Raw genomic sequence first — 26,478 nt, forward strand, 5'->3', positions numbered from 1 at the left:
TATTTCAGTCCACCAACTTTCCTATATGCTTTCTCGGCTTCCCTTTGTACCGAGTCGAGTAATATGCCCTGAAATTTTACCTACTTAACGTTTCCAACACTAACAACAAAACTTGAACTATTCACCAAAACATTAATTTATTCGATCTCGTATATATAAAATCCAAAATCAGGCGCGAAAAATGAATCATATTAGGATACATAGTACCTTAAAGACAAAAAAAAAAGAAAAGTAAAAAAAACACACACAAAAAAATAAAGATTATCATCAGAAACATAACCACAGATAACTATTTAATACTACGATTAAACGAGCATCCATGACAATTCGTGACACTTTTCGCCCTATTCATGACACTGCTATTAAAAAATTAATGTAAAACGAAAAAAAGATCATTTAAAATACCATGTAATTTTTTCTTGGGTAGAATATCGAAATAAATGCTTAATAAAACTTGATATTCTACTAGGGTCCTAATGGCAGCCATGGCCTCTATTGCACTTTGGGTAGAATCTTGGTTAGCGCCCCTTCCTTGTCTTCTAGAAATTCTGGCGTCAACTTTTAACAAAATTTTGCCTCTACTTAATTAAAAGAATTATATATATTCAAATTAAGCATAGAACTATTTACTAAATAAACAGAAGTTTTTGAATTAAAAAAAAAAAAGTTAAAAACTTTTAAAAAAATTTTGTTAAAATTTGACGCCAGAATTTCTAGAAGAGAAGGAAGGGGCGCGAACCAAGATTCTACCCCAAGTGCAAGAGAGGCCATGGCCGCCATTAGGACCCTAGTAGAATATCAAGTTTTATTAAGCATTTATTTCGATATTCTATCCAAGAAAAAATTACATTGTATTTTAAATGATTTTTTTTTTACATTAATTTTTTAATAGTAGTGTCATGAATAGTGCGAAAAGTGTCCCGAATTGTCATGGATGCTCGTTTAATCGTACAACATAGCCTGAGTGTTTTCTCATTTTAGTTTTTCCCTAGCTGTTTTTCAAAGGCCTGTCTTTTCCAACTAAAATTTATTCTATGGAATTTCAGATCCAAAAACTGATCAAGAGCTTATCAAAGTTTTCAAATCCGATTGAAAGGATTGATATAGTCACTCAAGATGCTGAAATACAAGAGAAAAATATAATTGACTTGAAGCAACTAGGAGAATTGATCATAGAAAGAGCAAAGGAAGCTATGATAATCCCTTTTCGCAGGGATCAAATCCCTCTTTGCATGGATCATTCAGGAAAGGGTATGAATTTTTCAATGAATTTATTAATCTGGAGAGGGTATGAATTATTCAATGAATTTATTACAATAAAATCCTTGGCCTATGGAATAAATACAAAAAAAACTTTTGCGTTACGTATGGCATCTTTCAGGTTAAGTTAACTTTATTTGAAGAAGTACCCCATATGCAAAACTTATTTCGGGACTGTCATAACGTCGAACCTACTGTAGATAACAAGGACCTAGTTATTGATGGTATATGATATTCAATGAATGGAACTTTCAAGAGTAAACCTCAACAAATTATTTTTAACAAAAACCAAATACAAAAACAAAACCCAAGCATTATTCACATAGAACTACTGTCAAAAAAGTCGATGAAAGATCCCTTAAACGCCATATTGCCCAAACAGGAAAGATCTAGTTGATTTGAAAAAACAACAGTTATTTGAAAGTTATATACAGTTCTATACAAAAAGTTATGAAAAAAAAAATTATAAAAAAGAAGTTATATAAATTTATAATGAAATCGTTCTATTGAATACAGGGACATGATAGCTACCAACTGACAATGCTTGCTTTTTGTTTCTTTTTTTTAAGTATTGCTCAAGAAGGAGCAGTTGGAACTTAGACATTTAATGATCAGCAAATTTCTGATTTGAAATTGCTGAGCTATTTTCCGCCGATTATAAAACAATTCTCCGGCTCTGAAACAATTTTTTTGATGACAATCCTTTCCTTTGATTTATTTAAGAGAGCCCTCTTTCCTCAATTCGTCAGTGAATTAAGATTCTCTCTAGATTTTTACAATGGTCTCTCATAAGTTTTGGAAAAAGATCAAAACGCGAAATCTTCAATTCAAGACCAAGTGAAGGATCTTTCGCGATATTGCTCCAAGAGCCTGGAGCCAAACCATGCTCATAGACACCGATAAGAAGTTTGGAATCGTCTTCAATTGTTCACGATCTACTCCAGTATGGATTTTTGGTTCTATAAGAAGAAAAATGAATAAATAAGTGAAAAACGATAATAAATGACAAAAGACAATTGAAAGGATTCATCTTTCTATTGCTCAAGAACAGCCAAAATGATCAACACTAAAGAAATTTAGCTTGAGTGTGATAAAACAAAATAACTTTAAACAAATAAAGAAAATGAGGGAGAGAGAGATAGAGAGAGAAAGAGATAATTTGGCAGGTGACAGAGTCGTGCTTACAAAGTAAAAACAATCTGATAAACAAATAAAGAAAGTGGTAGAGAGAGAGAGAGAGAGAGAGAGAGAGAGAGAGAGAGAGAGAGAGAGAGAGTTTTTTATTATAAAGTAAAAACAATGTGATAAAATTAGAAAGAAAACACAGAAAGTACCAAAGAATATAAAAAAACAATATGGAAACATTTTTTCACCTTCACAAAATTCAAAAAGGCAAAATGTAATTATTTATTTACAAAAAACCATCATGCCGGAGTTGCAATTCATGCAATCGAAGAAAGTGATGACTTTTTTCCTGTTTATGCTATGTCAAACTGGACAGATCGATTTGGGCAGAGCAATATGTAACTTTTAAAAATGTATTTGTTTCCAAGTACGTTTGAGGTTCATACTAATCATAAATTTTACAAGGACAAATGAAAGTTTAAGACAGACTCGACTTATCAAACAGTTCGTGGTAACGAACTGTAGTAAGGAGCGACCCGGCTCAATAGTAACAAAAACTCTAAAAAATTGAATTTTGATATCAATAGCTACATCAAAAGAATCGCATTTTAATGCTGATTTTAAATATATAAGTTTCATCAAGTTTAGTCTTACCCATCAAAAGTTACGAGCCTGAGAAAATTTGCCTTATTTAGGAAAATAGGGGGAAACACCCCCTAAAAGTCGTAGGATCTTAACGAAAATGACACCATCAGATTCAGCGTATCAGAGAACCCTACTGTAGAAGTTTCAAGCTCCTATCTACAAAAATGTGGAATTTTGTATTTTTTGCCAGAAGACAAATCACGGGTGCGTGTTTATTTGTTTGTTTGTTTTTTGTTTTTTTTCCAGGGGTCATCGTATCGACCAAGTGGTCCTAGAATGTCGCAAGAGGGCTCATTCTAACGGAAATGAAGAGTTCTAGTGCCCTTTTTAAGTGACCAAAAAAATTGGAGGCCATCTAGGCCTCCTCCCACGCTCATTTTTTTCCCAAAGTCAACGGATCAAAATTTTGAGATAGCCATTTTGTTCAGCATAGTCGAAAACCATAATAACTATGTCTTTGGGGATGACTTACTCCCCCACAATCCCTGGGGGAGGGGCTGCAAGTTACAAACTTTGACCAGTGTTTACATATAGTAATGGTTATTGGGAAGTGTGCAAACGTTTTCAGGAGGATTTTATTTTGTTTGGGGGTGGGGCTGAGGAGGGGGGGCTATGTTGGAGGATCTTTCCTCGGAGGAATCTGTCATGGGGGAAGAAAAATTCAATGAAAAGGGCGCAGGATTCTCTAGCATTACTATAAGAAAACAATGAAAAATAAACATGAAAACGTTTTTTCAAATGAAAGGAAGAAGTAGCATTGAAACTTAAAACGAACAGAGATTATTAAGCATATGAGGGGTTCTAAAATTGCTTTAGCATAAAGAGCGAGGTATTTAGGAGGAGATAAATACCTTGCTCTTTATGCTAAAGTATTTTTAGTAATTTCAACTATTTATTCTACGGCATTTCTGATTCAGGGGTCATTCTTAAAGAATTGGGACAAAACTTAGGATTTAGTGTAAAGAGCGAGGTATTAACGAGGGTACAAACCCCCTCGTATACATAATAAAAATATAAGGTTATGAAAGTTTGTTATGTAAGTTAATTCTTAAGTTACGTATATTTTTTACTAATAAAAACGTTCGTTAAAAATTAAGTTCTAGTTGCCTTTTTAAGTAACCGAAAAATTGGAGGGCAACTAGGCCTCCTTCTCCACCCCTTATTTCTCAATATCGTCTGATCAAAACTAAGAGAGAGCCATTTAGCCAAAAAAAGAATTAATATACAAATTTCATTTTAATAATTTATGTGCGGAGAGCCAAAACCAAACTTGCATTAATTCAAAAACGTTCAGAAATTAACTAAAAAAAAAATAATTTTTTTAGCTGAAAGTAAGGAGCGACATTAAAACTTAAAACGAACAGAAATTAATCCGTATATGAAATGAGTTGTCCCCTCCGCAATCCCTCGCTCTTTACGCTAAAGTTTGACTCTTTGCCACAATTCTACTTTTCAAAACAATTAAAAGCTTTAGCGGAAAGAGCGAGGGATTGCGGAGGGGACAACTCATTTCATATACGGATTAATTTCTGTTCGTTTTAAGTTTTAATGTCGCTCCTTACTTTCAGCTAAAAAAATTATTTTTTTTATTTAATATCTGTATAAGGCGTATTGTTATCGCGCGTATGGGTGACAGGTGCATCGATATCAGTTTTTTTAAGTTATATTTTTGTGCCTTCTATATGTTTTTTTCTTGATTTAGATTTAAAAGATTAATTTAAAAAACAATTTTTTTCTGAGGGAAGCAAAGAGCGATGTTAAAACTTAAAACGAATAAAGATTATTACTTCACTGCCTATCTAACATATATCGATAAAATTAGTGCAAATAAATCAAATGGGGATATTTCCCTATGTTCGTAGGATTATACGATATAGCACTTTGCTCAGAACACAAAACAAGTTGGGTGAAGCAAACCATTTAAAGACTTTTAGCAATAAGAAAACAAAAGCATTTTAGTATTGCTGCGTCAATGGATTAAAGCAATTCGAAAACCTTAAAACAGAAAACCAAAAGTTTGAAGTTTAGTAGAAATTGTTTAAGTTTAGAATGCTTGCTGCTCAAAGAAAATTTGTCAAAGTGTCAATTAACGTCAAAAAGAAATTATTATTAAATTTCTTAAAATGTAAAAAACTGATGATAGTACAAATATTTCTAATTATTTTGACAATAGATCAAAGCAATTTGAAATCCTTAAAACATAAAACTAAACCAATTTACGTCATCCATTCGATCCAAAAATGACATAGCGTTGCCGGGGCCCAGAACACAACGGACAATGAGAATCCATATATAGAAGCCTGCCGCGTGCCATGCTGGGGCCCGCTGGCAAAGCCGCCGAAACCCAGTAATGTCTGCAGTTAGAACAGAAGGGACAATGAGAAACCCTATATAGAGGCCTGCCGTGTGCCGTGCTGGGGCCCGGCACCATGCTGGAGCCCATGGGCACTGGTGGCAAAGCCGCCAGGACCCAGAACGGTCTGTGGTTAGAACAAAAGGGACAATGAGAGTCCATATATAGACGCCTTCCACGTGCCATGATGGGGCCCAGCGGTGAAGCCGGCAGGACCCAGCACTATCTACGGTTAGAACACAAGGGATTCCTCCTCCGGATCGATCTATTTAAGGCCTTCCTCTTCACTGCCTCCAGTAAAATGTTCCAATTTCCCTTAAATCCTTCCTAGCGACCTCCTGCCACCTAATTCGCAACGACATCCTTTTGTTTGGCCCTGGATGGATGGCTGAAAAGGACGATCTTTGGTAATCTGTCCTCTTCCATCTGCAGAAAGTATCCTAGCCATCTCAACCTTTCTCTCATTATAGCCCTGTCCATCTAGAGAAGCAAAGTTACTACACTCTCTCCGCCACATATTATGCGACAGAAGCCGTAAGTCAAGAGGTCACAATCACGGGCGTCAGTTCACAGAACTGTAGGGAACAAGGCAAGGTTTTTTTATCTTTTTCTAAAAAAATACCATAACAAACCTTTTTTCAAAATCTAGGACGGCAATTTTGCTCTTCTTATATATTTTCAATGAAAATGGCATGAGTTATTTTTCAAAGTCTAAGGGGAGGGGCAATGAAGTGTTTAAAAAGTGCAGTTGCCACTCCCCCAAACTGGCCCCCTTCATCAAAATTATCTCAAATTAATGAGCAAGAATTTAAGTTTCCTTTCCTTACTGCTGATCGGTTGGCGACAAAACAAACAGCTCACTCATCATTCATCACTGTTTTAGTTGGAAAATTTCACGCGTTTTTCAAAACATGTTTTTACATGTTGAAAAAAAGCATTAACATAATCTTACGGTTATTTCCAATCTTATTTCAGCCCTCCAACTTTCCTATATGCTTTCTCGGCTTCCCTTTGTACCGAGTCGAGTAATATGCCCTGAAATTTTACCTAATTAACGTTTCCAACACTAACAACAAAACTTGAACTATTCACCGAAACATTAATTTATTCGATCTCGTATATATAAAATCCAAAATCAGGCGCGAAAAATGAATCATATTAGGATTCATAGTACCTTAAAGACAAAAAAAAAGAAAAAGAAAAGTGAAACACACACACACAAGTTGACGCCAGAATTTCTAGAAGACAAGGAAGGGGCGCTAACCAAGATTCTACCCCAAGTGCAAGAGAGGCCATGGCCGCCATTAGGACCCTAGTAGAATATCAAGTTTTATGAATTAAGATTCTATTATAGTGAATTATTATAGTGAATTAAGATTCTTTCTAGATTTTTACAATGGTCTCTCATAAGTTTACATCTATGATCCACATCTTTCGTTCCTCTATATTTTTGGGGAGAAATTTAGCCAGGAGTTCAAGCTCTTGTTGATATTTAAACAAAGACTTGGCTCTACTTTGAAATCCAGCCACTTTGAAAACCGGCTCTCTGTAGGGCTTCTTATCAACTAAACAAAAAAGAAAAGAACATAAGGAAAGGGCCAGCTACTGGCAGGTGAAAACACAATTTTGATCTTGAATAAAACTTATTTAGACTTATAGTCGAAAAGTTTAATCTAGTTAGAGTAAGTAGCTTCTTCCTAATGATCATTTTTCCCATTCTAGGTTCAATCACTCAATACTATTATTTTGAAAACCTAGGTTTTATGAAGTATGTGGTTGTTCTCCTGATTAACATATTAAGAAAAAATGTATATCAATCCCCTCCATAATGAGGGGTTGGAGCATGGTGGCGTACCAGAGGTCTTTGAGTGCAAAGACGTAATCATGGCAGTAGAATAGAGGAGGTGGGTAAAAAGTAGGCTTAAATTCACTAAACTAAGCCCAGTATATCTTAAATTAAGTCATATTCCCTACAAAAGGAACCATATCTACTGTATATTATATGGTTACTAGTCTATACCATTACTAGTACATAACCATTACCATTTTACCACTGGAAGGGTCTGAAAACTATTCTTTTCTTTTTCAAGTAAGAAGATATTTGTACGAAGTGCACTAAGCAACATAGATGGTCCCCCCCCCCGTCATGATAAAAAATAACATATTCTACTTAATGTTTAAATTGTCTCCTCATATTTGGTCACAGTTTGGGCTTTCCTCTTTAATCCATTTAATTTAGACCAACAATCCCCTTTTGACGCAGTTCAAGATGAAAATACAGAAAACACCCAGCCATAATCAAAACATTCACAAGTTTTGAAAATTATTCAACCGGAAGAAATTTTTCAAGAAATTGGCATAAAATTTATAACAATGATTCCAGCGCATCTGCCTAACTAGTCGAGGAGAAAGTTAAAATTTCTGAATTCAAACTTTATCTCATTTCAAAAAAAAAACTTTAAAGCAATTGAATGATCTTCCATTGCTTTGAGCAATAGACGCTTACTGAAAAAATTAACAGCCTGACTTTATACGTATTCTGGCTTTTATTGAAGTGAAGAAAATATTCCAAAGGATGAAAGCAAAAAGTGCTTGGAGTAATTTCGAGCACCTTCAATAAATTCTTAGACCACATTGGATTTCCGTTTATAGCTAAAATAAATGATTTTAATTTGTATGTTTAAACCTAAAGAAATGGAGAAGAAATTTGAAAGATGTACTATAGAGAAGGAGTGGTAGAAGGTAGATGTCAAATAGTAGATGGATAAAGGATATAAGATGTAAAAAAAGGATGACGATGGTAGATAGACAAAATTAGATGGTAGATGTAAATGATGGATAGATAAAGCTAAATATCTCCTATCAAATGATACCAAGATTATCGTCAAACACTGAAATACTAAACTGTGAACTTGCTGAAAAATAACGTGCCAATCCTTCAAAAGGGATTATAAACCATAAGACAGTGAAAGAATATTGAGAAATATATATATATATATACTAATAAAAGCCAAAATATTGTGATTTTATTTTCAAATGTGAGTACCATATAAGAGTTCCGTTTGATATTTTTTTTTCCTTTTGTTAAATAGCATTTTCCATAACTGCTGTTATTTTCAGTTTTTGTAACTATTTAGTAGTTTTTCCTCCTCATTTTCAAGTCAGAAAAAAACTTTCTGGCATTAAGCCAAAAATTTTGGCTTAAAGAAGTACATTTATTTACCATATTTTACTTTTTAATTAAAAAGTGATACTGGCATATAGGTAGCAATTTATCATAGTAGCCTAAATAGATGGATTGTACAGAGGCAATAAATACATGTCAAGGAAATACATCAGGGATCAGGGAACGAAAAGCTAGTATTCCTCAAACAGAGTAGCATGAAGACGTTATATGACAAGAAAAGTTACACCCGTTCTTATTTAGTTTCATTTAATTTTATTTACATTTAGAGCGACATTTAATAGTTTTGCATATGGGGTACTTCTTCAAATAAAGTTAACTTAACCTGAAAGATGCCATGCGTAACGCAAAAGCTTTTTTTGTATTTATTCCATGGGCCAAGGATTTTATTGTAATAAATTCATTGAATAATTCATACCCTCTCCAGATTAATAAATTCATTGAAAAATTCTTACCCTTTCCTGATTGATCCTAGCAAAGAGGGATTTGATCCTTGCAAAGAGGGATTATCATAGCTGCTTTGGCTCTTTCTATGATCAATTCTCCTAGTTTCTTCAAATCATCTACATTTTTCTCCTTTATTTCAGCATCTTTAGCGACTATATCAATCCTTTCAATTGGATTTGAAAACTTTGATAAACTTTTGATCAGTTTTTGGATCTGAAATTCCATAGAATAAATTTTAGTTGGAAAAGACAGGCCTTTGAAAAACAGCTAGGGAAAAACTAAAATGAGAAAACACTCAGGCTATGTTGTACGATTAAACGAGCATCCATGACAATTTGTGACACTTTTTGCACTATTCATGACACTACTACTACTACTAACAACTCAGCACCAAGTCACCTGAGACCAAAACAAAGCTATGCACGCTCTTTCTACATTCCAATCTATTCAAAGCATATTTGCACCCTCCAAGGAAGTTCCCATTTACCAAAAACAACATCCCATCCCGATTACGGAAGACCTGGTTTCCGTTTTGCCCTAAGCGGTTGGCCAAAAAGGAAAATCCTTGAAAATCTGTCATTCTTCCTCCGTAAAACAAGGCCAAGCCATCTAATCCTTCACTCTAGCTCTAAAAAGCGGTATTGACCCACTCATTTTGTATAGCCTACTGTTTGAAATACGTTCAGTCAGTTGGGTACCGAAAACAAACCGTAGGCAATTTCTCTGGAAAACATCTAGAAATTATATTCATGAGACTTCTCGAAAAGATGTGAAATTCCAAAATTTTTTTCCTGAGAATATATTCAAAGATTATTTTTCATTCCAAAGTATCAGTTATAATCCAACTCCGGTTCCATACAATTTAATTCCATTCAACTCATGCTTCATTTAACTCAACCCACTATTTGACCCAACCCCAATGCAGTCCAACTCCTGTTTAACTCCACCCCTGCAAGAGTTTTGGTTTAATGGGGTTGAGTTGCAACGATGTTAGCTTAAACAGGGTTGAGTTGAATGGGGTTGAGTCAATTATGTTGAGTTGAATGGGGTTGAGCTATACAGGCTTGAGTTAAGCACACACCTTCAACTACATCTAATATGAAGTCGAGTCGATCTTTTAAACTCTTGCTGGCTAATCAGCAACACAAGAGAAGATCTTCGTTCTCTGGTCCATTTTGAAGAAATATTTACTTCAAAGGAAGGAGGGGTCATGAAAAAAAAAAAAAAAAACCTAGTTCAAAGACCACACTAACATTATCCTACATAAAATATATTGAAAAGAAGCCAAGCTACAGTGACCAATAATTACAAGGATTTTGGAAACCAAAAAACTTGATTTTCCATCTCATGAAAAGCTGATACATGTCTTTTCTTTTGGGCCACAATGCCATTTAAAAAATATAGATTTTCAATAAAATTATTAACAATTTTACAATAATTTTATAAAATCTAAGTGAAAAAAGGGACTTTGTTTTTAGCTCTAACTAAACCTTTTGGGAAGAATTGTATTGTAAAATTTGAAGTCAAAACTTTAATACTTTACAAATAAAAAAGATATTATAAACATTAAACAAAATTAAAAAAATTGTATAGTTCAAACAATGAACATCCATAAGGATGTTCATTGTTTTTATTTCGCCGTGCCCTATACAAAAAGGCATAGCTGAAATCTTCCGAGCATTACGAGAGTGACAGTAAGAACTCAAAGCGTTTTCGAGTTGTTTTTTTTTTAAGTGAAGACTTTTTTTAGGAGTCATACTGTGCAATTGAGCTTCCTTTGATGACACACGTTGTTGTAGGCTTATATATAGTCTGCTGGTCTCTCTGCTAGATGTTTTGAAACAGAAGCGGTTTCACGGGGGCACTCGACCCAAGTGACAAAATTTTGAGGGCTTTAAATTTCAAATAAATAATTAACGGTTAAGAAATTTCATATTTATCAAAATAAAGTAGAGGACACAGTTGGCAGTAAGTATAAGTAAATGGAATCCATAATTTTCATTTTTCCCATATCTTTATATCTATTCCTTGTAAACCAAATTAAGTACACCCAATTTGATTAATTGCATTGTTTTTGTGATTTTTATTATTCAAATTATCCAGATGTTAAAGTAAGATTTAATCAAATTTTGTCTGAATTTTTTTCTGGGACATGAGGGAGGGGGATAACCAAGATTTTGTGCTGGGCCAAATATATGCCAAAACCACCACTACATCAAATCGCTTTCATTTAGATCGTGCCTCAGAGACAAAGTCCTTATATAGAAGACTGATGACTTCAGGGAGGGTGGAAACAGTATGCTTAATCAGTCCCTTGGTTGAAGTAGAACCAGTAGCCCACCTCTTAGCATGAGGACTGAATTTTAGTTCATTGTCAATAATGACACCAAGATCTTGCTCATTATTAACAGCAGAGTGGGTAGTCTAAAAAAAAGGGCAACAAGGATTCAGTTTGCAAAATTGAAACCATTATTGGACTTCAGATCTAAACATGATAATTTATTCAGCAAACTTAACTAGCCTAAATTCCAGGGAAGTAAAAAAGTATCATCTAGAATTCAAATCTAAGAGTCTAAAATTATAACCCTAAAATTCAGCTTTAGTTCAGTAGTAGCCTACTGTTTCAACAAGTGGGAAAATCAAGTTTAGGCTACCGTATGTTAGCCCAGACATGTTTAGGCTACCCTATATTAGCCCAGATATTAAAGGTCTGATATAAAATATGGAGAAAATTTACAATAAAGCACTTTAAATTAGCTGTGTCATACATAATTATTATTTTTTGCAACTTAGTTCCATTCATAGCCTATTTAGAAAAGTTTTTCCAGTCAACTAGGAGCCTAATATCATTGAATTTTTTTTAGGGTGTTTAGACTTGCTAACTGGTTTTCTATTAGATTTCACTTATAGATAGACTTCAGTCTGAACTATTCAGTAAATTTTTGTTTAGCTACTTTTTGCTATCTTGGAAAGAGGCTAGGTTAGGGAACAGGACCAAAAACATACACTGGGGAAGTATTGCAAAGCTCCCATGTTATACCTCTTCTGGTTTCTGAGTCTTACAAATTCCTCTACTAGACCTATAGGATATTTGACAAATAGTCTACATTTTATCATAATTTTCAGTTACCAGTTTCTTTTTCTGTTGTTTTAGTTCCAAAAATGCAATTCATGTTACAAAGTAGAATGTTAAGCAATGCCAAATGTCTTTTTTTCAAACTTTATGAAATGTAGCCTAGACCTATTTTAAGATCTTTGAAACTTCATAGATAGGGATTGAGCATAGTTGTTGGTGAAGCTAACAAATTTTCTTGAAAAATATCTAATACAAAGTACATCAAAAGTACTTGAAAATACCTTCCAGGGACAATTTTTGGTAAAATTCTACTTTAGCTACTTTTGGCTATCTTAGATAGGGGTTAGATTAGGAAAATAAATCTTTCAAGGATGGGTCTACATGCTAGTGTCCTGGGAAGATATTTTGAAGTACCTATCTCCCTCTAGAGTTATGATAGCCACTTGTCCTAGAGAAACAAATGGGCTGGCCTAAATAGGTTTCCTGCCTTAAAAACAATCCTTTAGATAAATTAAAAAGCTATCAATAGCCACCATAGCCTATCAATGTATATCACCAACAAAATTTTGGTAAAATTCTAGTTAATTGAGGGTTTAGGTTAGGAAAATGAAACTTTCAGGAATGGTTCTACAGGCTAAAGTATGTCCCAGGAAGGTATTTTAAAGTACCCACCTCCACTCCTTCCCCCTCTAGAGGGCCCTGAAATTTGCCTACATGACAGCTCTATACCTATTGAAATTTTGACAAAACAACATTTTTCCTTAGTTTTCAGTTACCAGTTGCTTTTTCTCTGCCTTTAGTTCTGAAAATGCAATTCCTGTTAGTTGAATAGAATTTTGAGCCATATTTTTTTAGAATTTAGGAAATGTATTTGCATATCTTTAAAACCTTATAAAATGGAATTGAGCAGTTATGAAGCTGAAAACAATTTTCTTGTACTTCAATTAAGCAAACAATCTATATTGCAAGGTTTCACTTTTATAACACATATTTTTAAAGGTCATCAAAGGTTGTTAGGTTAGGTAACCTAACCTTACCAGGACATACTTTAGTCTGTAGATTCATCCCTGAAAGTTTCATTTTCCTAACCTAAACCCTTTCTGAGATAGCAAGAAGTCAATTAACTAGAATTTTACCAAGATTTCTAGTCTTGTTGATGAAGGAAAAAACTGTAAAGTATCCTGAGAATTTCTTCTCAAAATACAACATGTGAAATGTGAAACACCCTTAACTTTTTTTAAATAAAACAAATAATAAATTTGGGTGTTGAAAGACAATTATTAATTATTTAACTGAATAAAAAAATATATTTCTATATGTTAAAAAAGCTTTGATTTGAGTGACATTTTTGGGTATAGTGGCGTATTTTAACTGTGATGCAGGTAAAACACAACATTTTGTTCCACAAGTTGTGCCTATGTCTCAAGCTATACTGTATCAGGGTCACCTTATGTAATAGACACCCAGATTTAATCAGGCAAGACAATCACCAAATGTAACTACTTTATCCCCCCATAATAGTCATCATCAAATCTAAAGCTTAGTCCAATTAAGTGAGAGGCAAATATGGAGTATGCCCTTATGAGGATTGTTTGAAAAATTATGGCAGTTCATTTGATGAGATAGGCTAAGTCTAAATGTGTCATTCCTAGGGCAGAACTAAGGTAGATAGTCACAGAAATAAGAGAGAAAAGAATTGGATTGAACAATAATGGTCACAGAACAGGCCACTTGAACGCGTTGACCATAGACGGACTAGATTATTCCTAACATTTAACACCAAATACATTCTTAAGTAGCTTTACCTCTTGAGCCTTTGAACACGAGACGAACTGTAATATAACTAACGAATTAGTTATGATAATGGTGGGTTATATTTCCGATATTAAGGCTAAATCAAAAGCCAGGTAGCGTTGAGGAAAAACGACCGCTTGATATATTCCGAGGAGACAACGGACGAAGTAAGATACTCTTGGGTATATTTACAGACGTATTAATATTTTAGAGTTGCATTATTCAAAATGCATATATTCAAGAAGCTATTCCACAATGCCTAGATTTGAGGCTCGTATTCAAGAAAAGTTATTAATAATTAAAAAATAACTAAATGATACTGGACTTCAATTGAGCGCCATTGAAAATAATTCCGTCTTTTTTGAAGAATATGAGTAAAATTAGTGAATTTTAAGGCATGCTAGTAGCTTTGTATTATTAGCGTAGTGTTCGAGTCGGATTGAGTGAAGTTTATTTATTCGAAACCCAAGCACCTATAAAAAATAACAACAATAAGCTGGGGGTAAATAAATAATGCGCACCATAAGTAATTTGTAAGCAAGCATTACTGCATCTTCCTTCTTTTTTTAAAGAAAGTGCTTGCGAGGTCACATATCAGGTCATGTTGGGGGCCTTACGACAAGTCCACTTCTGGTGCGTCACGGTGTGAGGTTGGTGGTCGCCAGCCGCGAGTATATGGTGTCTCTGACAGGTGATGTGTCTACCGCGGTAGGCCCTACTGAGGCATGCTCGGGTGAGATAGGCTTCGCTAACGTAAGCCCCATCGGGGACGATCTGGTGACTGTCGAAGGGGAGGTAGAGCTGGGTTTTTTTTTTACTTTCGCTGGTGACGTTTACTGTTATCTGCTCACTTTCGGTGTGGGGTGTTTGGGGATCATCGACACTGTGGCCGCCCATGACAGTAGGGTATGGGTGGCGGTGTGGGGTCGGTTGTCTGAATATGTGAATCCCGTTCCTTATTAGTCTTGAGCTATCAGTTGTTTTGACGATGTAGGACCGCGGGTTGCTATGGCGTAAGGTTATGTTTCCCTTGGTCCATGTGTCATTCGGTTTTCGTTGGACGAAAACAGTGTCTCCAGCCTCAAGTTTAGGAAGGGGTTTCTCAAATTTGTCATGATGGGATTTCTGGCGTCTCTGCATGACGTTTCGACTATAGAGGAAGTCCGACTTGGTGACGACCTTTGGTTTCAGGTGTTGGTACGTAGAGGGTAGTAAGGATCTAAGCTGTCGACTCTGTAGTAGCTGTGCGGGTGAGGCAAAGTTGTCTACCGGGCTGTTACGGTACTCTAGGAGAGCTATATACGGGTTGGTACCGCTATCCTTTTATTTTGCCTGGATTCATTTACAGGTTTGCACGGATTTCTCAACAAGTTCGTTTGTCTTGGGGTAAATTGGGCTTGAGGTCTTGAGTTCAATTCCCCAAATTTGAGCGAATTAGTTGAATTTGCGCGAGAAGAGTTGAGCGCCGTTGTCGGATGTCATCTGCTGTGGTATTCCAAAGCGTGCGAAGTGATTCTTGAGTTCGCCGATGATTGTCGCTGATGTTTGGTTCTGAAGTCGATCGAATTCGAAATAACGGATGTAGTAGTCAACCGTGATATGAAATTGGGCTTTTTCCCATTCGAATAAGTCTACTGCAACGTATTGCCATGGTAGTGATGGAATTTCTGTGTTGATGAGTGGTTCTTTCTGGTTGTTCAGGCCATGGCGGGCACATATTTCGCATTGTCCAACGAAGGATTCGATGTCGGCGTTCATTCTTAGCCAGCATGCCAGCATCCTCGCGCGTTGCTTTGTTTTTTCAAGCCGAGGTGTGCTGCGTGTAGCTGGATCAGAGTTTCTTGTGTGAGAACCTTGGGTATGATGATTCTCGGGCCTTTGAAAACTATTCCGTCGACTTCTGCCAGCTCGCTTCTTATGTTCCAGAATGCTGATGCATCAACGGGACATGTTTTTCGAGTCGATGGCCAACCATGCTGTATGACAGACTGAAGAGTGCTGAGTTGTTTATCATGTTCGGTCAATTGACAGATTTTCCTGAGTTTGCTGTTGCTCAGGGGCAGTGTTTTCATTACTGCGTGAACATAAGCTTCGATGTCTCTCTGAATCTGGAAGTCGGTGTCTGGGGGGTGTAGTCGCGAGAGCGTGTCAGCTACAGGTATGTCGGAACCTGGGCTATACATGACTTCCAAGTCATATGGCCAAGTTTGGATCATCATTCTCTGCAGCCGTGTTGGCGCTTGGTGTAGAGGTTTTGACATGATGGTTTCCAGTGGTCTATGATCGGTGGTGACGGTTACCTTCCACCCGTAGATGTAATGATGGAAATGTTTTAATCCATACACAATTGTGTACATTTCTTTTTCGAGTCGCGAGTAGTTTTGTTCAATCTTGCTGAGAGCTCTAGATGCGTAGTCACAAATATTTCCATTGGTTGAGATCTCTGCCCCTAGTCCGTGCTTCGAGGCGTCGACTTTCAAGTCAACTGTGCGGCTGCTGTGGTCAAAGAAGGCTAGATTGTCAGTGATTGAACGCTTGATGGCGCTGAAACATTCTTCGCGATGTGATTTCCACTCGAACTCTATTTCTTGTATGAGGTCTCGTAAGGTCTTGTTTCTGGATGAGAGACTGGGGATGTGACGGGATAGGAAGTTGAGCATGCCCAAAAGGGTTTGGAGTTTTTCCTTGGTGTTGGGCTTGTCATTCTTTCCATGGCGTTTAGTTTTTCGGGGTCTGGTTTGATTCCTTCTTTGCTGATGATGTGACCAAAGTATTTTACTTGTTCCATTCCGAATGTGCATTTTTCCCGATTGAATCTCACTCGTTTCTCCCTGGCGCGTTTAAGAACTGCACGGAGCCTATTGTCGTCCTCTTCTTGACTTTTTCCATATACGAGGATGTCATCGACGAGGATGCGGATGCCTTCCAACCCTTCGAATATCTCTTCCATTTGACGCTGGAATTCATCTTGTGTTGACACAAGGCCGAATTGGTATCTTTTCCATCTGTATCTTCCAAAACCGGTGCTAAATGTTTTGTAGAATGATGGCCGTTCGGTTAGCGGCAATATCCAGTAGCCTGACTGGACGTCAAGCTTGCTTACGGTTGATATGCCGTGTAAGTCCTCTGTTGTGTCTTCAAACGTGAGGATTGGGCAACGAGGTTGTCGGATTGCTTTGTTCAGATCCACAGGGTCTATAAATAGGTGGACGGTCCCGTCCTTCTTCTCGACCATGACCATGGCGTTTACCCAGTCAGTTGGCTCGCTGAATTTTCCAATTATGTTTAGGGCTTCTACTAGGTCCAGCTCGTCCTCAAGTTTCTGTTTCATTGCTAAAGGTCTCGCAGAGTAAACAGTAGGGACATTATTTTCTTTTAGGTGGATCTCGAATTTGTTTTCCAAGCTTCCAATTCCTTCAAAAGTGTCCTTGTACTCATTTACAAGTTTGGAGCAAGTACTAGTCGTCCTGTCTTCTTTTTGGATGTTTAATATCAATTTGATCAGCTCCAGATCTTTGCAGGTTTTTAGACCCACGATTGGAGTTGTGTTGGACCTGAGAATGTAGAATGCATGTGACTGTGTCCTTCCATCTTAGTATCGGCAGGTCAGGTGACTGATTCCTGCATAGAAGACAGCTGATCCACAGTAGCTTGTCAGTTTTCTGGCTGCCTTTTATCAGGCCGGGTTTTATTGGCAATTTATTGTAATACTGGAGTGGTAGCACATTCACCTGTGCTTCTGTGTCGATTATGAATTTTATACACATTTGTCCCTCAAAGGATAATTTGGCAAATACTTCATCTTCTCCAATGTTGTTCCGTATTGTGTACAGGAACACTTCGTCTGTGTCGTCTGCTGTTTCAGATATTGCTTCACCGTCCTCCACAGCTGTGCTTGGGTTGTTTGTGTTTAAACGTTGTTTGTGTGTTGGGTTGTGCTGTGTTTAAAGCTGTGCTTGGGTTGTTTCGAACGCTCTACAAATGGTTACTGTTTTGTTCAGGGATAGGGTGTCTCCTACCGAGAGGAGTTTCTCACGTATTTTGGGATTCGCCACTCCATCCACTATCCTGTCTCTTAGCATTTCATCTTTGTCCGCGTAACCGCATGGTTTCACTAGGATTTTCAAATCGATAATGTATTTTTCTATGCTCTCCTGCTTTTGGTCATACTTTTGGAAGATGTATCCAGAAGACTTGATTTTTTTCGGGGCTGCATATTCTCTGAATTTGGGGAAGTGTGCATCAACGTCTTCCTTTTCAGCGTCAGTTAGGTCAAATGTTCTGAAGATTTCTCTCCCTTGTTCACCTACCCAGATGAGAAGATATGTGCCGCTGTTTTGCTGTCTTTCCGGCAAGTGGTCCAATGAACATTAACTTAGCATGGTTTTCATACTTCGTCCATTCGGATTTTAGATTATCCGAGCTCCAGTTGATTCTAGGCGTTTCTGCATCCATCCCACTTCTGACACCATGTAGTGTTCGAGTCGGGTTGAGTGAAGTCTATTTATTCAAAACCCAAGCACCTATAAGAAATAACAACAAGCTGGGGTAAATAAACAATACGCAAACTAAGCAATTTGTAAGCAAGCATTACTGCAATTGGAGTACGCTGAATTTAGTGAATTATGCTTCATCTTAAACATTAACATAAGTCTTAAAAGCGTCTAAGAATTTGTGACAAAGTCCATCTAGGATCAAAGGCGTTAAGCTTAGTTCGAAGGGTAGCCTACAATTCCACTCCTGTTTTACATTTTGGAATAGGAAGTGTGCTTCACAATTCGACCACACTTGCCACAATTTCTTTAAGCTTGGTGAGCGCCACTTGGTGTACGTGATTTCTGAAAATTGTCCATCCCTTAGTTTAGTTTCAATTTTAAAGCATAACTTTTAAAGCAAAACTGTGGTGGTAAATGTATTTAATTTTCGAAAGCAACACGTTAAGGATATCTAGTGTACTTATTTGCCAATAAAATCATAATAATTGTTTTCATTTTTAGCGGTACATCCCCACCCTTGTAGACTATAGACCATACTTTGTGTGTGTGATTTTTTTTTATTACTTAGTGAAATGCTATTCACACTGCTCAAATAACATTCTTTACTCCATATCAAAATTGCCGGTCAATTCTATCTCTATTCATTAAAACATGGCAAAGAAAACGAATTAGTTTGCATTGACAATTAGGCAAAGACCCATTAATAATGAAAAATAATCTATTTTCGCGCTAATTACTGATAAAGATATTCATTGGTTGCTAAATTAGAAGTTTGAACTCATTCATCGTAACTCTGTAATAAGAAAAAACAGGTCTCTTTTTAAGACGAACAATTCACGAAAAATAAGGCACACAGAACAATTTTCATTTAAAGAAGTAAATATTTCATTCAAAAGTCAAATATCAGAAAAGGGGTAGTACTTCCGAAGAAAAGTGGGTTTAGTACTTCTGAAGTTTAGTAACTCTTATTAAAGCCATTCTTATGGACTTTAATTAACCCCACAGGCTTCAACCGGGGGTTGGGGTTTGAGGGTTATGTGCCCCTTTATATTTTTGTCCCTTCTACATTTTGAAAAATACTTTTTTGGGGGTATTTTCACTGAAAAGCGCCAAATTTTGGTTTTTCATTGAAAAATTTAGTTTGCCCTTAATTTTAAAGAATTTTTCCCTTACATAAATTTTTGTGAGTTGACGAAATTAACAAAAAAATGCATTATTTTCAATTATATAGAAAATACGAAAAATAAGTACAAAGAGAAAAAAACAGCTGCAGAGGCTATGTAGAAACAACAAGGAATTTACACCCAATGATGATGTTTATTGTTGTGTTATGCGAAGCAACTGCCTTTAGCCCGACTGACTTTACATGTATTCAGTGTCACAATCATTAGATATTAAGTTAAGGATATTGGGTATTAAGTTAAGGGAGACATGAGTTTTACCTGGATCAAGCTGAAAGGAGTTTGAATTAAAAGAGGGTTGAGTTGTTCGAAGGTTCAGTTAAATGGTGATTAGTTACATGAGGGTTAATTTCATTGGGAAATGAGTTCCAAGAGAGTTCAGCTGTATTGGGGTAGAGTTCCATGAGGGTTTACTTGGACAGGGGTTAGGAAGATGGGTAGAATCATTGGAGGTAAAATTCTCTGACAGGAATTTTTCGTGGGGGAGAATTTTCTAGGATGAAAATGCCTTGTCCAGAAGGTTGAATTTATCTTCAGACAGTTTTAAAGCTACTTAATAAATCAATTTTCTCGAAATGATTGGTGGAGGGCAAATTAACGACGTCACTGGGGATGGGTCATGGGGTGATGGATTTTACTGATTAGCTCACCATGTTTCCGTAATGATTTTGGAAATTTTATTATTAAAATTACTTAATAAAAAACACGCAAATAAAAAAAGCATCCATGGCATACGATGAATTGCTTTCTCGGGAATTAGTGTGCTAGTTGGAATTAGTATGTTTGTGAGGGAGCAATTGATTTCACCACAGGGCAGGCGATTTTTGCCAAGTGATTTGGGCATTATTACGAAATCAATTCATTAAGGAAAAAAAATGAAAATACATTTGGTGTTTTTCTTCCTGGTTAAAATACAAATTGTCACATTTTTGAGAATAGGAGCTCAAAACCTAAGCAGCGGGGCTCTTTGATATGCTAAATTCAATGGTTTCATTATCATTACTTACTATTTTTGAGATCGACCGTGTCCGAAATCTTATTTCACAAAGATGCAGGGTTAATTCTGGATGCAGGGTTAATTCCGGATGCAGGGTTAATTCTGAATACTCAGTCCGAAAGCTGTTTTTGACCGTGTCCGAAAGCTTATTTCACAAAGAATGCTGCATCCAGATGCAGGGTTAATTCTGAATACTCAGTCCGAAAGCTGTTTTCGTCATTTGTTCTTTGAAGCTCAAATCTCTACTCAACAGCAACTCAGTAGTAGGAGAAGAAACAGAAATCAACCATCAGATTGAAAACAGCTTCTATGTAGCTCCTAATCACTTTGCTACTACTGCAAATTAAAGTACTGGACATGTTTTTGCTCTGTCTGATGGAGGAGCAATTTTCCTCTTACAGATAATGCATGCACAATTGTCAAGATTTTGTATAGCTTAGGTCAGACACTGGGTATATCTAGCATTTACCATAGTCTTTGGTAGGCCTATGCCTAACAATAAGTAAGGCCCAAGAATTTCTTATAATGTCAATCAAGATCGAAGGTCACTAGATTCAAGGATCAAATTTTCTCTGGCCCTTGAAATCTAGTGGTCATGCAAATTGGGTGATCATTAGATTTGTAACATAGTGCATATCCACTTATGCGCTAAATATACCTCTAGAGAAAATAAAATGTAAATGTCTCCATAACCATCTAGACCATATCTAGTAGGCTAATAGAACTGAGATTGTCTGTTGCCAAGCTGCTGCTAAGAATCAGAAACACAAAGAATTCAGAATAGAAAACTGTTGTTTTTATAGGCATTGATTATTTAGACCAATAAGATCTGTCATATATTTCACCAACTTTTAGCTGAATTCTTATGGTTTGAATTTGCTTTGCTAAAAAGTTGTCTTAAAAAGTGCCAAGTTTAGAGAGTTATGTTAATATTTTTTTGCTGATCAGAACAGTTGTCTTTACAATTCTTTCCGTTAAAAGCATTTCAGAGAGTTTATAAGTGCACTATGGGCATATTGCAGTCTCAAATGAGCTTGTGGAAAACAAATAGGAAATATAATTTTTTCTTATTTTGCATTATTTCAAGACTAGAATATCACAAAACTAAGCTTTCATATTGCTTGTTGTATCTTAAGTAAATACAATTCCTGATGGAGTTTTGTTGATACCTGTCTTAAATTTACTTTGTTTAAATAAAATGCATATTGTTTATGGGCAGCAACTATGACTTGAGTTTTTTTTCAATATTTTCTTTTTTCAAACAATTGTTGTTCTGTGGTCACATTTGTGTTCTTTCCTAAGTGGCTGGCTCTCTAGCTTGAGAATCCTTGTCCAAAGGGCACAGGTTTAATTCCTGGCATTACCAGTTTATTTGGTTTGGGACAGGGATCAGTGATGTGACTCTGTCAGCTTGGCTAGAATTGGCCCAACTTTAAAAGGTTACCTAAAGAAATGTGGAGCAGGAAGGGCATGCAAAAGCACAGGATGGCTGGCCCCTAGCTTCCTATTGTACTTCGTGGCTAAAGGAACACCTGGTCCTTTACTGGCTTACTGACTTGGCCATATAAGCCTTCTTTTAAACTTATCAAACATAAGTACAAATCAATTTAAAGATTAAAAAACAATCATTTAGAATTCAAACAAGACAAATAAATAAATGAAAGTATGCCTTTATAACAATTTAATGAATTGTCACAAATTGTAGGTCACTCTTAAGATTGAAATGAACAAAGCTTCAATTATGAATCTGTTTTTTTTAACAGACTGAAGGGGCAAACCTTCAAGCTTTGACAAATTCAATCTTACTTTTGGGCTCTTTTCAATGGGAACTTTCTTTGGATTTTTCTTGACCAACTAAAAACAGTGGGGAAAGCATCAGGTATAAGTGACTTAAGAGACTTCACAACATTTAGAAAAAGCTACATGCAACCTGATCTAAATGAGGATGCTATTGTAGAGTATCAAAGAGAAGTCTATACAGGTATATCCCAAATACAGTAAAGGCATATTACAAAGAACAAGAACAGGTTTATAGAATACCATTGAAGTGGTAAAGAAACAAGAAAATTGCAAAAGTTGAGATTATAGGATTAACAAGAAATTATGAAAATTGCAAGTACAGTACTAGCCTCCTTCAAACAGGACAAATAAGGGGATTCACACCCCAAAGCTCTGACTATTTTCAATCACACCTTTAGGAGCAAAAAAAAAATTAAATACATTTTTTCACATATGTCAAATATGACAGTTGACTCAGGAGTTAAGGGTCAGGGATTCAACACTCTGTGGTGCCACACATGGAAGGACCTTTGCTGTCATAAGCATTGTTAATCCTAGCACACACCCACACTCAAGTATAACATTCAGTAAAATCATAAACATCTTAAACAGCAAAAATAAAAGACTTTTTTTTTATTTTTGATAAAGACACTACAAGGCAAATATCAGGTTCATCAGCATGCTAAATTTGATGTGTCAATGATAAGATTTGTTAAATCTTTTCTGGGATCAAATGTGTTAGCTATAGATAACACAGACATTGCAATATCTATTTGTCCATCCATCTGTTTGATTGAAATTCTGAGACTATGACCCAAAGTCAAAAAAGCTAAGGCTTTTAAGTTTTTTTCATTGACCTTAGGTCAAATAGGGAAACAGGAGGGGGTTCTATAAACAAAAAGTAGAATTTTTTGTTGATTTGCCGAAGTCAGTGAAAGGAGTATAAAAATTTAAATGAAAGATGGAAATGTACATAGCAAAATATCACCAAATTGGATCCTACCAGGATTTATCAGATTTGTTTATTTTAATTTCAAGCATAGGTAAGGTGCTGTCTCTGATATTTGACCAAGTTAAAAAAAAATCCTTTAGACCAAAAAGCTTCAAAATAAATTTGTGTCTGATACACAATATAGTTAAATATATGTAATTAAAGGAATAGCTACCATATTTTTCATCCCTGGGAAATTAGTTTAAAGCCCTGTCCTGATTAGAAGAGGTAGCTCACATCAGGTTACTCAAACATAATTCTAAAGGAGCTAGACCATGGTTAAAATGCTAATACTGCACTGATACTTAGTGAATTATACTGCTATTTCACCTTATTTGCATTGTGATGTTAACAATGGGTTTGCAGCTTTAATGTGATGATTGCTTGAAGACAGGATTATCACCGTATTTAGGGCAGATCAATTTTACTTGAAAGAAAATCACTTGGTAAAATTCTAGTTGATTGATTTCTTGCTATCTCAAAAAGAGGTTATGTTAAGAAAATGAAACTTCCAGGGATGCATCTACAGGCTAAAGAATGTCCTGGGAAGGTATTTTGAAGTGCCTACCTCTACTCCTTCTCTCTCTAGAGGGCCCTGACCTTTGATGACCTTCAAAATATGTGTTATAAAAGTGAAATACTGCAAAATAGATCTTCTGCTTGAATAAAGTACAACAAAATTGTTTTCAGCTTCACAACTTTGCTGAATCCAAATTTATAAGGTTTTAAAGATATGCCAATACATTTCCCAAATTTTGAAAAAAAAAACATTGATATGGCTCAGAATTCTACTCATAACAGGAATTGCATTTTCAGAACTAAAGGCAGAGAAAAAGCAACTGGCCACTAAAAATTAAGATAATATATTGTTTTGTCAAAATTTCAATTTTGACAAACCTGTTAAAACTGTCAAACCTGTCATGTAGGCGAATTTCAGGGCTCTCTAGAGGGAAGAGTGGAGGTGGGTACTCTAGAATTCCTTCCCAGGATATACTTTAGCCTGTAGGCCCACCCCTGAAAGTTTCATTTTCTTAACCTTACCCCTCTGTGAGATAACAAGAAGTCACTCAACTAGAATATTAACAATCACTTTATTAAACAACTATCAACAACTGCTGATACGTTATCACTCTACTTAGAGATAACCTTTAGCAGGGCATGAGAAATTTTATGTTTTCTCTTTGTTTGAAACAGCTTAATTTTTTTGCTTCAAGAATAACAAAACAAGAAGTCAATGATCATTGTATTTAGCAGTTATCATAAAATTAAAGCTCTATGATCAAAGAACGAGGTGAAGATCTACATACTTAATGATAATAATCTAAAAGCTGCTGATCACAAATGATTATTTTTTTAACTGAGATATTCTTAGCCACTTACATTGGAAGTTTTTTTTATCACACATTTCTGGAATTTGAAATCTCTCTGGAAACAGACCTTTCTTCCTTATGCTCTGGTCTTCCTTATGCTTGGATATGGATCGCCACTATCTATCTTTAGTTTCTTCTGAAAAACCTCAGATAAATGCTGCAATTTCGTAGAATCTTTCGTAGGGTTTTTTGACGTCATAACCCTGCGATAATTACAGATGAAATTCTAGTCCGGACTGAGAATTCTTCGAAGAATTCCAGACGGATGCGAAATTAATTCTGCATACTTGAGCTTTCGGACACGCTCTTTGTCATTTATTCTTTGAAGGTCAAATCCCTACTCAACAGCAACTCATTTGCAAGGGAAGAAACAGAAATCAACCATCAGATTGAAATGTAGCTCCTAATCACTTTGCTACTAATGCAAATTAAAGTACTGGACATTCTTTTGCTCTGTCTGATGGAGGAGCAATTTTTTCTCTTACAGATAATGCATGCACAATTGTCAAGACTTTGATTTTGGATAGCTTAGGTTAGACACTGGGTATATCTAGCATTTACCATAGTCTTTGGTAGGCCTATGCCTAACAATAAGTAAGGCACATGACTTTTTTATGATGGCAATCAAGATCAAAGGTCATCACTCTCAAGGATCGAATTTTCTCTGGCCTTTGAAATCTAGTGGTCATGCAAACTGGGTGATCATTAGATTTGTAACATAGTGCATATCCACTTATGCACTAAATATATCTCTAGAGAAAATAAAATGTAAATGTCTCCAGAACCATCTAGACCATATCTAGTAGGCTAATAGAATTGAGATTTTCCATTACAAAGCTGCTGCTAAGAATCAGAAACACAAAGAATTGAGATTAGAAGGCAGTTGTGTTTATAGGCCTTGATTATTTAGACCAATTAGATTTTTCCTATATTTTACCACCTTTTAGCTGAATTCTTTTGTTTTGCATTTGCTTTGCTAAAGAGTTATCTTAAAAAGTTCTAAGTTTAGAGAATTATGTTAATATTTTTCTTGCTGATCAGAACAATTGTCTTTACAATTCCTTCTGTTTAAAGCATTTTAGAGAGATTATAAGTGCACCATAGGCATATTGCAGTCTCAAATGAGCTTGTGGAAAACAAATAGAACATATAATTTTTCTTATTTTGTATTATTTCAAGACTAGAATATCACAAAACTAAGCTTTCATATTGCTTATTGTATCTTAAGTAAATACAATTCCTGATGGAGTTTTGTTGATACCTGTCTTAAATTTAATTTGTCTAAATAAAATGCATATTGTTTATGGGCAGCAACTATGACTTGAGTTTTTTTTAAATATTTTCCTTTTTTCAAACAATTGATGTTCTGTCGTCACATTTGTGTTCCTTCCTAGGTGGCTGGCTCTCTAGCTTGAGAATCCTTTGTCCAAAGGGCACAGGTTTAATTCCTGGCATTACCAGTTTATTTGGTTTGGGACAGGGATCAGTGATGTGACTCTGTTAGCTCAGCTAGATTTGGCCCAACTTTAAAAGGTTAACTAAAGAAATGTGGGGACAGTAAGCAGGAAGGGCATGCAAAAGCACAGGATGGCTGGCCCCTAGCTTCCTATTGCACTTCCTGGCTAAAGGACCACCTGGTCCTTTACTGGGCTTCTGACTTAGCCATATAAGCTTTCTTTTAAACTTATTAAACATAAGTACAAATGAAGAAATGTCAGTAGGGTAGTTGTTCCTTTTCAATGAATTGTTGATGTATAGACAAGAGTGTGGGTCATGAGAG

The 26,478-nt window shown here is 35.9% G+C and overlaps 1 protein-coding gene and 1 long non-coding RNA gene across 2 annotated transcripts; both read right to left on the reverse strand.

Annotated features, from left to right (window-relative positions):
* Positions 1–120: 120 nt before the first annotated feature.
* LOC136039450 (uncharacterized) lies at positions 121–13,968 on the reverse strand. The gene is made up of 3 exons (XR_010620452.1): positions 13,896–13,968; positions 9,023–9,227; positions 121–2,219 (listed from the first exon to the last, which is right to left on the reverse strand). It is a non-coding gene; the product is annotated as an uncharacterized LOC136039450 (long non-coding RNA).
* A 1,350-nt stretch (positions 13,969–15,318) lies between these two features.
* LOC136039108 (uncharacterized) lies at positions 15,319–15,642 on the reverse strand. Its single transcript, XM_065722591.1, has one exon. The coding sequence runs from the start codon at positions 15,640–15,642 to the stop codon at positions 15,319–15,321; it is 324 nt and encodes a 107-aa protein (XP_065578663.1).
* Positions 15,643–26,478: the final 10,836 nt, after the last annotated feature.

Source organism: Artemia franciscana, chromosome 19 (assembly GCF_032884065.1).
Source record: "Artemia franciscana chromosome 19, ASM3288406v1, whole genome shotgun sequence".
NCBI lineage: Eukaryota > Metazoa > Arthropoda > Branchiopoda > Anostraca > Artemiidae > Artemia > Artemia franciscana.